At 46.0% G+C, this 14,563-nt stretch overlaps 1 protein-coding gene across 1 annotated transcript in view; it reads left to right on the top strand.

The window, feature by feature from the left end:
- The window catches only part of LOC136373280 (protein FAM219A-like), a 262,006-nt gene that overhangs the window by 190,178 nt on the left and 57,265 nt on the right, over positions 1-14,563 (top strand). Inside the window, exon 2 of the mRNA XM_066338181.1 lies at positions 8,332-8,428. Coding sequence (XP_066194278.1) covers positions 8,332-8,428 — 97 coding nt within the window. The remainder of the gene's footprint in view (positions 1-8,331; positions 8,429-14,563) is intronic.

The raw sequence follows: 14,563 nt of genomic DNA, 5'->3' as shown, positions 1-14,563 counted from the left end.
TGCGTGGTCAGGTTTTGGCAACTGGGGGGCTATAGGGTTGGCTTCTGTGAGAAGCTGCTAGAAACTTCCTCCGTGTCTGGCAGAGTCAATCTCTGGTAGCTCCAAAGATGGATGTGCCACAGGTCAAGGCTGGGCCAATTAGAAATGGTGGTAATGCCTCTCTGATGACACATTGAAGAAGAAGAAGAAGAAGAAGAAGAAGAAGAAGAAGAAGAAGAAGAAGAAGAAGAAGAAGAAGAAGTTATTACGCAATTGTAATTGCAGCCAGAGAAGAGCAGGGTGAGAATATGTGAGAAGAATAACTCTGCAGACACCAATGTCAGTGAAGGAGGGGGAGGAGATGGTCCAGGCATCAGATCTGGTATTCCTCTGCAGCCTTTGGTGAAGACCATGATGAAGCAGCTGTGCTGCTGCAGCACATGGAGATCAGTGCAGGTGCAGAGATCCACCTGCAGCATGTGGAGGAGGCCCACACCAGAGCAGGTGGATGCCTGAGAGGAGGCTGTGAACTCATGGGAGGCCCATGTAGAGAGGAGCCCATGCTGGAGCTGGATTACACCCCATGGAAGAGTGACACGTGCTGCAGCAGTTTGCAGAGGACTGTTGCTTGTGAGATGGACTCATGTTGGAGAAGTTCATGGAGAATTGCCTCCCATGGGAGGGACCCCACACTGGAGCAGGGGAAGAAGAACTGTCCCTGAGCAGTGGGAGAAACGATGTGCGATGAACTGACCATAATTCCCATTCTCTGTCTTCCTGTACTGCTGGGGTAGGAGGTGGAGCTTGAGAGGAGGGAGGGGTGGGGGAAGGTGTTTTTAAGATCTTGTTTTACTTCTCATTATCCTTCTCTGATTTTGTTAATAATAAATTTAATTGATATCTCTAATTCAAGCCTGTTTTACCTGTGACAATATTTGGTGAGTGATCTCTCCCAGTCCTTAACTCATGAATCCTTCATATTTTCTCTCCCCTGTCCAGCTTTGGAGGGGAGTGATAGAGAGGCTTTGTTAGGTATCTGGCATCCAGCCAGAGTCAACCCAGTACAGGTGCTGATCTCTCCTCCCTGGTGTCCACTGACAGGATACATGGGAATGGTTCAGAGCTTTGCCTGGGGAGGTTTAGACTGGATGTTTAGAAGCATTTCTTTGCCAAGAGGGTGGTCAAACACTTGAAAAGGCTTCCTAGAGAGGTGATTGATGCCCCAAGACTGTTAGTGTTCAAGGCATTTAGACAATGCCTTTAATGACGTGCTTAAACTTTTGATCAGGCCTGAATTGGTCATGTAGTTGCACCAGATGGTCACTGTAGATCTCTTCAAACTGAAATATTCTATTCTATTCTAGTCTATTCTATTCTAGTCTAGTCTAGTTTATTCTCATCATCTGGCCCAGGGCTGGTCATACCACATAGCTGAGATTTTGATGTTTGTGTCAGAACTGAATGCATCCATCTAGGGAAGCTTGTAAAAATTGACAAATTGCCAAATGAATTTCGATAGCAAAAGCCTTTATTTCAGTGTGCTCATAGGCTTTCATAAGCAAAGGGCTAATTAGTCAAGTAAATGTTTTTCTGGGTGGACGAGATATATAGAGAAATGCATCCGTTCAGTATGCACAGAAGCAGAGCATGTTCATTCAAAGAGGGAGCTCCAGCCAAGCTGTCTTCTCACAGCCAGGGATTGTTCATTGCTGCAGAATGCATATGAAGTGATGGGAAATATGGACTGGTGTCCTGGAGTGACTTCATGATGCATTTATCACCAATCATCTGTTCTGTTTATGCTGGATATTAAGTTCTGCACCTTTAAGACTGGTTCTGAGAGCAAAGGGGGAGAGAAGAAGTGCGGAGTTTGTTATCAGAAACTGCACTTGCTCCCCTGCATTTTTCTCTTCACATAGACTGTGTTGTCTGCAGCACGGACATGTGGGAAAGAGCTCTCCTTTGCTTTTAGTTAGTTAGTTAGTTTGGGTTTGTTTGTTTGTTTTTTTTAGCTAGCTGAGGCAGAGAAGTTCCCCAGACTGTGGCTTTTCTTTTTCTTGGAACTGATCAGCCTGCTCTGGACTGAAAACCCAGGAAAAACACCGGGAGCTCACACCTGTGGCCCATCAGGGCCCGGGACACAGCATTTTCCAGTGCAAGAAGGACTGATAAGAGACTGAGCAAGCCAAGCTACACCTCAAGAAAAGGACTTTCTGAATTTGCCACCTCTTCAGAACAGCAAGAGGTTTTATTGTTTAATATTATCCTCCTTTTTTGTAGACTTGTGATTACTTTGCTTGTTAAACAGGTTTTTCCACTTTTGTCCAAGGAAATCTTTTCCCAAACCAGTTGGGGGAGGGACTGCTTGAATTTTGCTTTCTAGAGGGACCACATTTGGAGGTTTCCTCCCAAATTTGCCTTAAACCAGGACAACGGGAAATAAGACAGTGCCTTGATGTTCCTGGACCAGGGATAGATACATGCTGGCAGTGCAGATGCTGTCTGTGGCCCAGTTCAGTTTCCTTTTGGTTCCATTTTACTCTTTGGTGGAAATGGACTTGGCCCATGCATACAGTGATGATTGCCCAGACTCTGATGGTTCTTTGTGATCCCTCTGCCCTAGTTGTTAGTCTGTTTGTCAGTGATAGCATGTTCCCCTGTGGGTTCTGCTGTAGAGGACCAGTGCTGCTGAGGCAGAAAAGCATCATTCCAAACCTTGGAGATGAATTCCTGGTGTGGACAGGCATTGTTAAGGACTCTGCTGGTGTGTCCTTAATCATCCCCTCCTCCAGGGGCAGGGATGCAGTCTCTACCAGTTTCCAGACCTCTCTAGTCACTAGGGGAAAGGAAGACACATCTCCAGGGATGGACTTGTCTCCTTTTAAGATGAGTGTCTAAGGCAGAATGGAATAAATCACTCTTTGAAAATCATCTTCCTCTTCTCTAGTGGTCTAGGAAGCCTTTTCTATTTGTTTGCTCTAGAGCCCAGCTTTGAGACTGTTCTATCAGAGTCCTCTGGTCCAGGACCAGAGTCCAGATCCTCAAAGGCACCTCAGAACATTTCTCACCTCCTGCTGTTCATGCACATGAATGTCTAATGTCACTGGAAGGTTACCCACAAGGAGAAGCCACAGTCAGTATATCAACTTGTAAGAAAAATAGGATCTGGTTTTAATTTAAAGAGTTTAAGTACAATTTTAACAGTTTGAGCCTGAGTGAGTCCAGGTGGCCAGGCCCTTTCCCTGCCATGTGAACTGCTGGCTGTGTGTTCCTTCCACATGGGACCTCATATGTTCAAGTGCTAGACTGCACCACCACAGGAGGCAATATCTGACCATTGCACCATCATTTAGCATAACATGTCTAATCCCACACCTTCCTGCAGCCAGCAGATTTGGGCTCTGTCATGTGAAAAGGGAGGCTTCCTTGACCCTTAGTGTTGGAAGATTTACTCAACCCTTAGTGTTTAATTTGTTCGTCAGCATCCCAGGAAAGTCAAGACCCTTGTGCATGACCAGTCTATCAGCATCCCATTAGAGGGATCCTTCATTGAGCTGTCCTACTGGATTGGAGTGCGGTTCAACTAAATTAGGGTAACACATCAACAGCATAAGGGAGACCCCTCATCAGATCTCTCTCTTTATTAGTGTGTTACCTGCTGCTGGCAACAGCCAGTGTCCACAAAGGATCCACACAAGCAGTTTATGGAATAACGCTCTATTAATATAAAATCATGACAGGTTAAGGTTCGAAGGTTGTCGGTGATAGTGTCTGACTGCAAAAATATACTTGAAGGAATATACAGGTGTCATGGTTTGACACTGGCCCAATGCCAGGCATCCACAAAAGCTGCTCACTCACCCTCCTCTGCCCCTGCTGGGCAGAAGAGAAAAAAAAATTAAGGTTTTCTTCCACTGCTCATGGAGAGGAGTTCTTCCCCTGCTACACTGTGGGGTCCCTCCCATGGGAGAGAGTTCTCAGCGAACATCTCCAGTGTGGCGCCAATCTCACAAGCAGCAGTCTTCCCAAAACTGCTGCAACGTGAGTCCCTCCCACAGGCAAACAGTTCTCCCAAAAGTGCTGCAACGTGGGTCACTTTTCAGTGGGGTGCAGTGCTCCAAGGACAGGCTGCTCCCGCCTGGAAGCAAGGGCCCTCTCTCTCCACTGGGTCTTCCACTGGATCACAGCCTCCCCCAGATATCTACCCGCTTCAGCATGAGCGCCTCCCCCACGGGCTGCAGGTGGATCTCTGCATCCCCTGTGGATCCCCATGGGCTGCAGGGGGCCAGCCTGCTTCACCATGGTCATCACCACGGCTTGCAGAGGAATCTCAGCTCTGACACCTGGAGCACTTCCTCCCCCTCCTTCTTCACTGACCTTGTTGTTGCCATGTTGTTTTCCCCTACATGTTCCTCCTCCTCTTCTCTGACTAGAAGAAAAAACTGCATGTGGCCCACTTTGTTTTGATTTTCTTCTTAAATATGTTATCACAGAGGTATTACCAACCTTTCTAATTGGCCCAGCTTTGGCCAGCAGCATGTCCATCTTCAGAACCATCAGGGATTGACTCTGCCAGACATGGTGGAAGCTTCTAGCAGCTTCTCACAGAAGCCACCTCTGTGGCTCCCCTGCTGTGAAAAACCAGGCTGCACAAAACCAACATAGCAGGCAAGCTCTAGTTCTCAATAAAATGTTCAGCACATGCATAGAGTATGATTCTTACCCAATAGGCATCCCTATGGGGGAGAAGAGAGGTTCAGTCCATCAACTGATTCCAGCAGTTACGATGGAGTCTTCTCTAACTTTTCCCCCATTCTCAACTTGTTTTTATACTATTTTTTGTGTTTAGGTGAATCTTAAGTGACTCTAGTCATGCATATCTATGTTACTGATTTCTGTAAAATTATTTACCTTCACTTTTAAAGATACACTCAAAAGGAATATAGAGTACATGCCCAGTGAGGGGTGGTCATACCTTGGAGGCAGGTAACTTTGGGAAGGAGGTATGTATTATTATTAGGTGTTAATGAAGCAAGTTCATCTAAGGAGAGGGATTTCCTCACAGTTGCTGCCTCAGCAGCAGGATGTCTTCCCCTATTGCCCCTGACTGACAGGTGTTATGTGGTTTATCAGCTGTGAAGTACCATTGAGTTCCCGTCCCTGCAAGGATTTACAGAGTCTCGCCATGGTTTCTCCACTCTGCTCCACCCTCCATTCCATCACCTTTAGCAGGTGTGTGTGTATGGAGAATCATCATGGAATAGGTTTCAAGTCATGCCAACCACATTCCATCCAGGGGGCAACAACTGATTTACCGTATAATTTCCTGTCTTAGTTTGAAAGACAGGTGACTGCTAGGGAAGGCAAGAAGCCCTCCTTGGAATGGAGAATGTAAACCCCCCCCCTCTGAATAATTATAATTTTGAAATTAAGTGGCTCTCAGGCAAGGATATGAGGGGTAGGAATAGCAGTTCTTTACTAGTATGTGTAACAAGGCAAACAAATAGTAACTATGGCATTAACAACAAAACAGAAGTAGGAACCTCATGACGGTCTTCTTGGCTGAGACGGGAAGGGGTGGAGGAGAGGCTTTGCTTCACAAAACCCTAGGGCAGTCTGATCCTGGTGCCCCTGCAAGACTCTGAGAAGCACCAAGCTGAAATGGCAGGAATGAACAGAAATCCCGGGCCGGTGGATGAGATGTATCAAAAGCTCCACTATGGTATCTGGAACTGCTGGATGTCCCAGTAGGGCAGGAGGTGCGGAGCTACAGCATAGCAAAAGACCCAGGGCAGTGCCAAAGAAGCAGAAGTTTCTTCTAATTGTATCCCCAGTTACCTGTCCACAGGTTCCTCAGTCATTTTCCCACAGGCTCCAAGGACTTAGTTGTCTTCAGTACTACTAGCTACATCCAGCTCTTGGAGTCATGCTTTTGAAAAGCAGCTGTATCCTTCCTTTTGCCAGACTGTTAGAGAAAAATTCTTATCTGGGAAGCCTGGACACAGGTGGTGGCCTGCCACTTACCACCTTATACATCCTGTATATCTATATATCCATGTTTAATTTAATTTCTAGCTTCTAGTGGGAAGAAGTGAATGTGTTTGAAAACCAATTTTATTTACTATGGTGCTAAATAGAGACAGTTTTAAGAAGTTTGACATTTGCCATGAAAGGAGTTTGAATATCATAGAATCATAAAATAGTCATAGAATATGCTGAGTTGGAAGGGACCCATCAGGATCATCTAGTTCAACTCCTGGACCTGCACAGAACAGCCCAAGAATGACACTGTGTGCCTGAGAGCTTTGTCCAAATGCTTCTTGAACTCTGTCAGGCTTGGTGCTGTGACAACTTCCTTGAGACTGTTCCAGTGCCCAACCACACTCTGGGTGAAAAACTTTTTCCTGATATCTAACAAACTTCCCTTGAAACAATTTCAGGCCATATTTTTGAGTCCTGTCACTGGTCACCAGAGATAAGAGATCAGTGCCTGCCCCTCCACTTCCCATCATGAGGATGTTGAAGACCACCATGAGGTCTCCCCTCAGTCTCCTTTTCTCTAGGCTGAACAAACCAAGTGATCTCAGCCGCTCCTCATAAGGCTTCCCCTCCAGACCCTTCATCATGCTTGTGGCCCTCCTTTGGATGCTCTCCAATAGATTAATGTCTTTTATATTGTTGTGCCCAAAACTGCACACAGTACTCAAAGTGAGGCCTTACCAGTGCAGAGTGGGACAATCACCTCCTTTGACTGGTTGATGATGCTGTGCTTGATGTACCTCAGGACACAGTTGTCCCTCCTGGCTGCCAGGGCACTGCTGACTCATATTCAACTTGCCAATAACCAGGACTCCCAGGTCCCTTTGCCCGGTGCTACTTTCCAGCCTCTTGTTGCTCAGTACACACATCCAGGGTTGCCCCATCCCAGGTGCAGAATCCACCACTTGCCCTTGTTAAACTTCATATGGTTGGTGATTTGTTGAGGTCTCTCTGCAGGGCCTCTCTGTCTTTGAGGGAGTCGACAGCAAACTTACTTAGTATTCCTTTGAGTCCTGCATCCAAGTCATTAATGAAGATATTGAAGACAACTGGGCCTAGGATGGAGCTCTGTGGAACCCTACTAGTGACCAAACTCTAGTCTGATGTAACCCCATTGACTCTCTGTGTCCAACTCCTGAGCCAGTTGTTCACCCATCACATAACATGGTTATCCAGCTGTGTGCTGGACATTTTGTCTGGAAGGATATTATGCAATACAATATCAAAAGCTTTACTGAAATCAAAAAATATTACATCTACTGGCTTCCCTTGATCAACTAGGTGTGTTACCCTGTTGTAGAAGGAAATCAGGTTCAACAAGTTGGAGTTTCTCCTTATGAAGCCATGCTGGCTGTGACCAATGACTGCGTTGTCCTCCATGTGTCAATACCTTCCAGATTAATCTTTTCCGTTATTTTACTGGTCAATGAACTGAGACTGAGAGACCTGTAGTTTCCAGGGTCCTCCTTCTTGCCCTTCTTGAAAATTGGGACGACATTAACCAGCTTCCAGTCATCTGGCACCTCTCTGGCTTCCCAAGACTACTCAAAAATCATCTTTTCATAAGTACTGGAGCTGCCTGAATTGGCACTTTGTATATCTGAATCCTCTGCTATGCTGTACCATAGAGTACAAAACTACCTGAATTAGCTTGTCTGCAAGTAGGCATAATGGGGTGGACTCTGTGTTTGAGGAACTTTGGTTTTCAGGGGGATTTCAGTGACAGTGAAAAATGCTATGCTGACAGATACTGAAATTAAATCTTTCTAGTTAGCCAAAACCAAATAGATCGGGGTTGGGAACTACAGACTTCTTTACTCCCCTCCAAGAGGGACTGGAGATTGAATTCTCTTACTCATTCAGTCCTCATTTCTTCTGAGATGGACTTTAACATAGCTGGTAATGAGCTTTTTAGTTTTAATCATGAGGTAGACTGGTCCACTTGGAACTCAGCTGAAACTGTAAATGTGTTTTATACAACACCCCAAAGAGTCATCACATGAATATTGTTTTGGACTACTGCCAGAGCGGGCTGAATTTGAACTGGTGACCAACCCTCTATATTATATTCTGAGTATTATCTATCACATAAGCCAGGTGTTGAAATCTGGTGTTTTCAAGGGTACTGTAAACATACTAAACATGCTTCCAAAGTTTTGTCTAGGTTTCCCTAGGGTTCAGCCATTCAAAACACTAACTTGTTCTCTGTTCCCTCTGAATGTGGGTGGGAACGGACTCATCTAACAGCCAGAGAACAGACTGCAGAACTTTTAGCTAAATTATTCTGTTTTGTTTCATTTTTTTTCTCAACAGGCTCCAACAGCTGCATCTATTTTGGACAGAGATTGTGGTACAAGAGGAGAGACTGTAGCCATGAACTATAAGCCATCCCCACTTCAAATGAAATTAGGTGAGTCTGCTGATGGAGAGTAAAAAGGCTGAATCCAAGGTGTGAAATATGGTGAGGTCCTTGTGGGACCATATGCAGATCTTCATATATATGGCTGAGCATGCCAGCTCAGCTCAGACAACTCCACAGCACTTTATCAGTGTGATTCTTCTGCAAACATGCAAGGGCACTTTATCATGAGCTGTGCTAGAGGAAGAAAACTATGCCTTGAAAGGAAGACATAGCTCTTTAAACCTCCAGATTTTTATCAAGGCTTTGGACAGCAAAAGAATGAATATAATATAGAGGGAGTGTATAGAAGAGAAGACAGGATAACTGCAAACAAAAGGGAAAGGATCAGAGAGTTGGACTACCAGGAAGAGCAGTGTTACTGTAAGCTGGAGGATTTGTAGGTTTGTAAAGGTTCACATAGAGATACTTGTGCTATTTCTGAGCAATATTTTTGAAGTTCTGGAAGCAGAATTATATTAGCACAATACTCTGCTTCCTCACAAGGCTAATGCTTACAAGAGGACAGCAATCCACACAACTGTCCTGTCTCCAAAATCTGAGCCACTATTGTGCCACACAGACTCAAAGACCTAACAAGGGACAGATCAAAGGAAGTATAGGTTTTGCTCAGAGCATGGATAAAAAAATGGGAATCTAAGTCTTGAAAATTTCACATAGGAGCAGGAAGCAGTTCCCTGGTTATCCTTCACATCAAAACAAATGACATTGACAGGATGCTGCTGGAGCTGGTTGAGGTTGACCTGTTGGACTGGGTCCAGAGGAGAGCCATAAAAATGGTCACAGGGACGGAACACCTCTCCCATGAGGAAAGGCTGAGAGAGTTGGGGTTGTTTAGCTTAGAGAACAAAAGACTCTGGGGACACCTTATTGCAGCCTTTCAGTACTAAAAGGGGGCTTATAAGAAAGATTGAGACAGACATTTTAATAGGGCCTTTAGCAACAGAACCCAGGATAATGGTTTTAAAGAGGGTAGATTCAGACTAAATATAAGGATGAATTTTTTTATAATGAGGGTGGTGAACCACTAGAACAGGTTGTCAAGAGAGGTTAGAAATGCCTGGAAATGCCCCTGGAAACATTCAAGGTCAGATTGGATGGGACTCTGAGCAACCTAGTGTAGTTGAAGATGTCCCTGCTCATTGCAAGAGGCTTGGATTAGATTACCTTTTAAGGTCCCTTCCAACCCAAACCATTCTATGATTGTATGACATGCTAGGTAAGGCTCTGAAAGAAGTGAGTGCCCAGATGTTCAGTGGAATAGCTCTGGCCACTACCAAATGAGTGACAGGGAAGGTCAGCAAACAGCTAAGGTTTGAAGATATGGAGAAGTTTGGGCATTGGTGTATAATTATGAAGACATTGTGTCATAGATAGGTTTTACCTGAGGACCTGGAGTACTACTGCAAACACTGGTGTTGGCCTCATTTCTAAAAGAAAACTTAAAGAAACACCAGGGAAAAGCTGGGAAGTGCTTGTGAAGTCTCAAGGCTCTGCCTGAGTATAAATTGAATAATCACACAATCTGGTCATAGCAGTGCAGAAAGGAATGTCACAGAGTAGACCCATGGACAGCAAAGGAAAATAAAGTGGTTGAATAAGAAAGATCTTGCTGGAAGAGTGACTAGGGAGAAGTTCTTCCAATGCCCCTCTCCATCCTGAATGGGGATATATTCTTCAGGGTCTTCATCTTCCATAGAGATGATTTCTGGCAACTCAGTGTCTTCTGGGGCAGAAGGAACAGCAGCATGGTTGACACTTGGGGAGATGGTGGAGCTAACAATAAGTCTATAAAGCAGTCTTTTGATAAGTCTGAAAGCAATAGATACTATAATAATAAAAAAACTCAACAGTCCAGTCTTGACCACAGATCCTACCCAGCCTGAGAGTCCCCAGTCTCTAAACAATTGGTCAAACCAATCTTTGTTTTCCCATTTTATGGTTCCGGCCATGTCCCGGATCTTGGTGATGGCGTGGCTAACGTCCTCAGCCCGTGATCTTTGGGCTGACGGACGATCCAAGGACTGGTCGAGTGTTGGAGACAAAGGAGTGTTGCTGCTTGCAGGAGGAATGCTGCAGCAGGGACTCTCATTTTGAGCTGGATAAGGGTCAGAGATCTGCAAAAACTTCTAAAAAACAGAAACTCAATCAGAAAAGAACCACGAGGGAAGGGGAAAGAGAAGGGAGTTCTCCTTATTAGGACCCAGGCTGGTCTCCTTCTTCTTTCTCCTCCATGATGCCACTGCCACTTGAGGTGTTTTGCCTGCAGAGGCCTTGGGGACGTAGGGTCTCACCCATTTGGACAGGATCCAGCACAAACCGGTGGGAGTGGAGATGCAGGTGTACCCTTGCCCCCAGGTGATTAAATTGTGAGGTCCCTCCATCCTCAAGGATTCTGGGTCTTTGATGAGGACTTGCGGCTTCTCGCGCAGAGCTAGTTGTTTGCTTGCCCCAAAATGCCTAATTATAGGGGGGTTGAGGGATTCAAATAAACAATTTAGAAAATTTAGGGTGAACAGGGCCCTGGCAAGCCTCACCTAAGGGGATTCAGTCTTGAGAACTTGTTGCTGGCAGAGGACTCTTTTTAGATTTTGGTGGGTCCTTTCCACAATCGCCTGACCCGTTGGAGAGTGGGGGATACCGTTTTTATGTTGAAATCCCCATTGCTGCAGGAAGCTGCAGAACTCCTTGGAGTGGGACATAGGGCCATTATCAGTCTTGAGAGACCTTGGGATGCCCATGAAAGAGAAAGCCTGGAGAAGATGTTTTATGGCATCTCCTGACTTCTCCCCTGCGTGGGCAGAGGCATAGACTGCACCCGAGAAGGTGTCCACTGAGACGTGCACGATTTGAGTCTCCCGAATTGGGGAACATGCGTGACGTCTGTCTGCCACACCTCACAGCTGTTGAGGCCTCTGGGGTTCACTCCCACATGCGTGGTAGGAAGGGCATGCTTCTGGCAATTGGGACAGGCAGCCACAATCGCCTTGGCTTGGTCCCGGGTGATATGAAACCGATGGACCAGGCCTGGCGCGTTTTGATGATAAAGTTGATGGCTAATTCTGGCCTCTTCAAAGATGTTTGGCAGTGGGGCTGTCTCCGCAGGGGCAGCAAGAGCATGAGCCCTCCTGTTCCCCTCCGCGATGAACCCCGGCAGATCCGTGTGCGATCTTGTGTGCATCACATAAAAGGGCTGCACTCAGTGGGAGATCAGTTTCACTAATGTTGAGAGCAGCTCGAATAAGGCTGTGTTGGACACCTCTTGTAAGATGGAATGTTCTGCCCTAGACACCACTCCAGCAACATATGCCGAATCTATAACTAGGCTGAATGGTTCAGGGAACCTCTTAAATGCTCTGACGACTGCAGCCAACTCAGCAACTTGAGGTGATCCTTCTACCTCAGCAATATCTGACTCCCACTGCTGAGTTTGTGTTGCCTCAAGTTTGCCTGCTTTTCACTGTTTGTATTTTGTTCTCATGCAGCTTCAAGTAAACTATGTATGTTTTTAGAAAATTATCTTTGTTTACATACTTCTCCTCTCTAGGAGGAGAAAGATGATTGATGGTGATGTTCACCAACGAGGTCGAAGAGGTGGATACCTGTGTAGCCAATCTTGGCCTGTCTATAAAACTGTATATATTATGGAGTCAGAAAAATAAAGTAGAAGCTTTCCTTCTTGACCTCCTGCTGACCTGCTTCGTCCTTTCGTGCTCCTAACAGCAGCCACAAGTGTGACCCTCCATCACAAGTTTGAGGGTCTTTCCAAGTCATTACTGACTTGTGAGATCCTCCTGATGCGTCTGTAAAAATGGTCAAAGCATCAAGAGGCCTTTTGCTCTGAACACTTTCCAATGTCAATTTAAATTGAGCATCCGAATTGAAAATTTTGTGGGCAGGCCGATGAATTGAAATTTGGCCTGAGTAGCTATCCAGAGCGAATTGTAATGCTTCATTCTCCTGAAGCAGATGTTCCAGCATTGCCTTAGTAATTTGGCCCGAATTGAGTCTAATTGGCATGTAGATGCACTCAAAATCACAGCCAGCCAGTTCTCTAATTCAGACTCTGGCCTTCCGGATCAGATCCGCCATCAGCTCTTGTGGCCATGTCATTTTTTTGACCTTTGATGGCTAAGAAAGACCCAGTCTATGATCAAGAGAGGATCTCTCCCGCCTCAGTCCTTCCTGGGCATGGTGACAACTCCCTTGTCCCATTGGAAGATTACCCCATAAAGGTATGGCAGATTCCCCAAGATGATAAATTGGAAAGGCAAGTCAAGGTCACATCAACTCTCCTGCCTTGTGGACATCATGATTTGAACCTTCTCTAATGCCTTCTGTGCCTCCGGGTCTAGTGACCTAGGGGAACTCAGCCCCTCTCCTCTTTTCAACAAATTGAAAAGGGGGGCCAGGTCTTCCGTGGTCAGACCCAGCCAAGGCCTCAGCCAATTTAAAGCCCCACACAGCTGATGGACATCTGCAAGTCTCAATTTTGATTTTAACTGCCAATTTTTGCGGCACAATGGTCCACTTACTGATTTCCAGCCCTAGGTACTTCCAAGGCGGCATCTTTTGAATTTTGGACTCCTGCAGCTCAAACCCTGCAGCAACCAGTGCAGTCACTGTAAGGTCAAGCACGTGGGCCAACAGGTTGTTGTTCGGGGCACACACTAGTACATCATCCATATAATGATGGATAATGGCTTTGTGTGCAGCTGCACGGACTGGGGACAGCAAGGAAGAGACGTACCACTGGCAGATCACAGGGCTGTTTTTCATGGCCTGGGGAAGGACCTTCCAGTGATACCGCTTCCTAGGGGCTTCTCGGTTGATGGTGGGAACTGAGAATGCAAAGTGACTGGCATCGTCAGGGTGGAGGGGAATTTGGAAAAAACAATCTTTTATATTGATGACTGCCAAATTCCAGTCTTTGGATAGCATGGTTGGGGAAGGCATCCCTGGCTGAAGAGACCCCATATCTTCAATTACATCAATAATTTGTCTGAGGTCATGAAGGAGCCACCACCTGGTCTTATTGGATTTCTGAATGACAAATACCGGGGAATTCCACAGGGAAGTGGTTTCCTCAATGTTGCCCTTTTTGAGCTGCTCCTCAACGAGCTCGTTGAGCGCCTTCAATTTTTGCTTTGAAAGCAGCCACTGTTCCACCCAGACTGGTGTATCTGTACGCCAATTCAGTTTTTGGATGGGACGCTGCTCAGCAGTCGCTGCCCAAAAATTTTTGGGAGGGTCTGGCATGTCAATTGGGACCCCCCACTGGGCCATCAGGTCTCTTCCCCACAGGGGTGTCTCATAATCCAAAACAAAAGGACGAAGAGTTGCCAACTGTCCTTTCGGCCCCTCAATTTGTACCATGCTTTTTGATTGACGTGCCAATTGTAAACCCCCTACCCCTTGGACATGTCCAGCTACATTTTGCAGAGCCCAATGTGAAGGCCACAACCTTTCAGATATAATACTGATGTCCGCCCCCATGTCCAGGAGACCCTCGATGATTTGGGATTCTCCGCCCACCGTGATTTTACATGTTTCTTTGGGTTTGTCCTCCCCAATGGCCCTGATTGCATTTGCACTTGGAGTTTCAAAATCGGCTGAATCTGGGGCAGGGATCACTTGAGCAATAATTTGCCCCTTGGGGAGGAAAACTGGTGGGCTAATGCAGTGCAGCCATAAAACAAATCTCTCAGGATTGGATGTTAATTTCCCTGGAGCAATTTCAATTTCTTTTGCGGTGCATTTGCAATCCCGAATGACAACATATTTGCCCTCGATGCAGTGCCAGGTACCTCTGTCCTCAGCAATGAGCACCGTGTGTAATAGTGATCCCTCAGGAGCAGCGGCTCAACTAAGCTCAAGCAGAATGGCTTGTTAACACAGGTAGTCGTCAGAGACACTTCTGGAGGAGGCAAAACAAGATTAGGTGTCATATCAAATGGTGGATTCTCCAAAGGAGGATCCAGCGTCACGTCTGGTAAAGATTTGTTACATGGAGGATTCTGAGGGGAATCCTGTTTTAGCATCAGAGGAGAAGTTAAGGTCATTGAAGAAGAGGTCTTAAACTTCTCCTTGATAACATTCCCTTTTCCTTCCCCTCCCCCCTTGGCT

The sequence above is a fragment of the Sylvia atricapilla genome, chromosome W (genome assembly GCF_009819655.1).
Source record: "Sylvia atricapilla isolate bSylAtr1 chromosome W, bSylAtr1.pri, whole genome shotgun sequence".
Lineage (NCBI taxonomy): Eukaryota > Metazoa > Chordata > Aves > Passeriformes > Sylviidae > Sylvia > Sylvia atricapilla.
The sequence above is the reverse complement of the archived record's forward strand: the minus strand, read 5'-3'. Positions and strand labels throughout refer to the sequence as shown.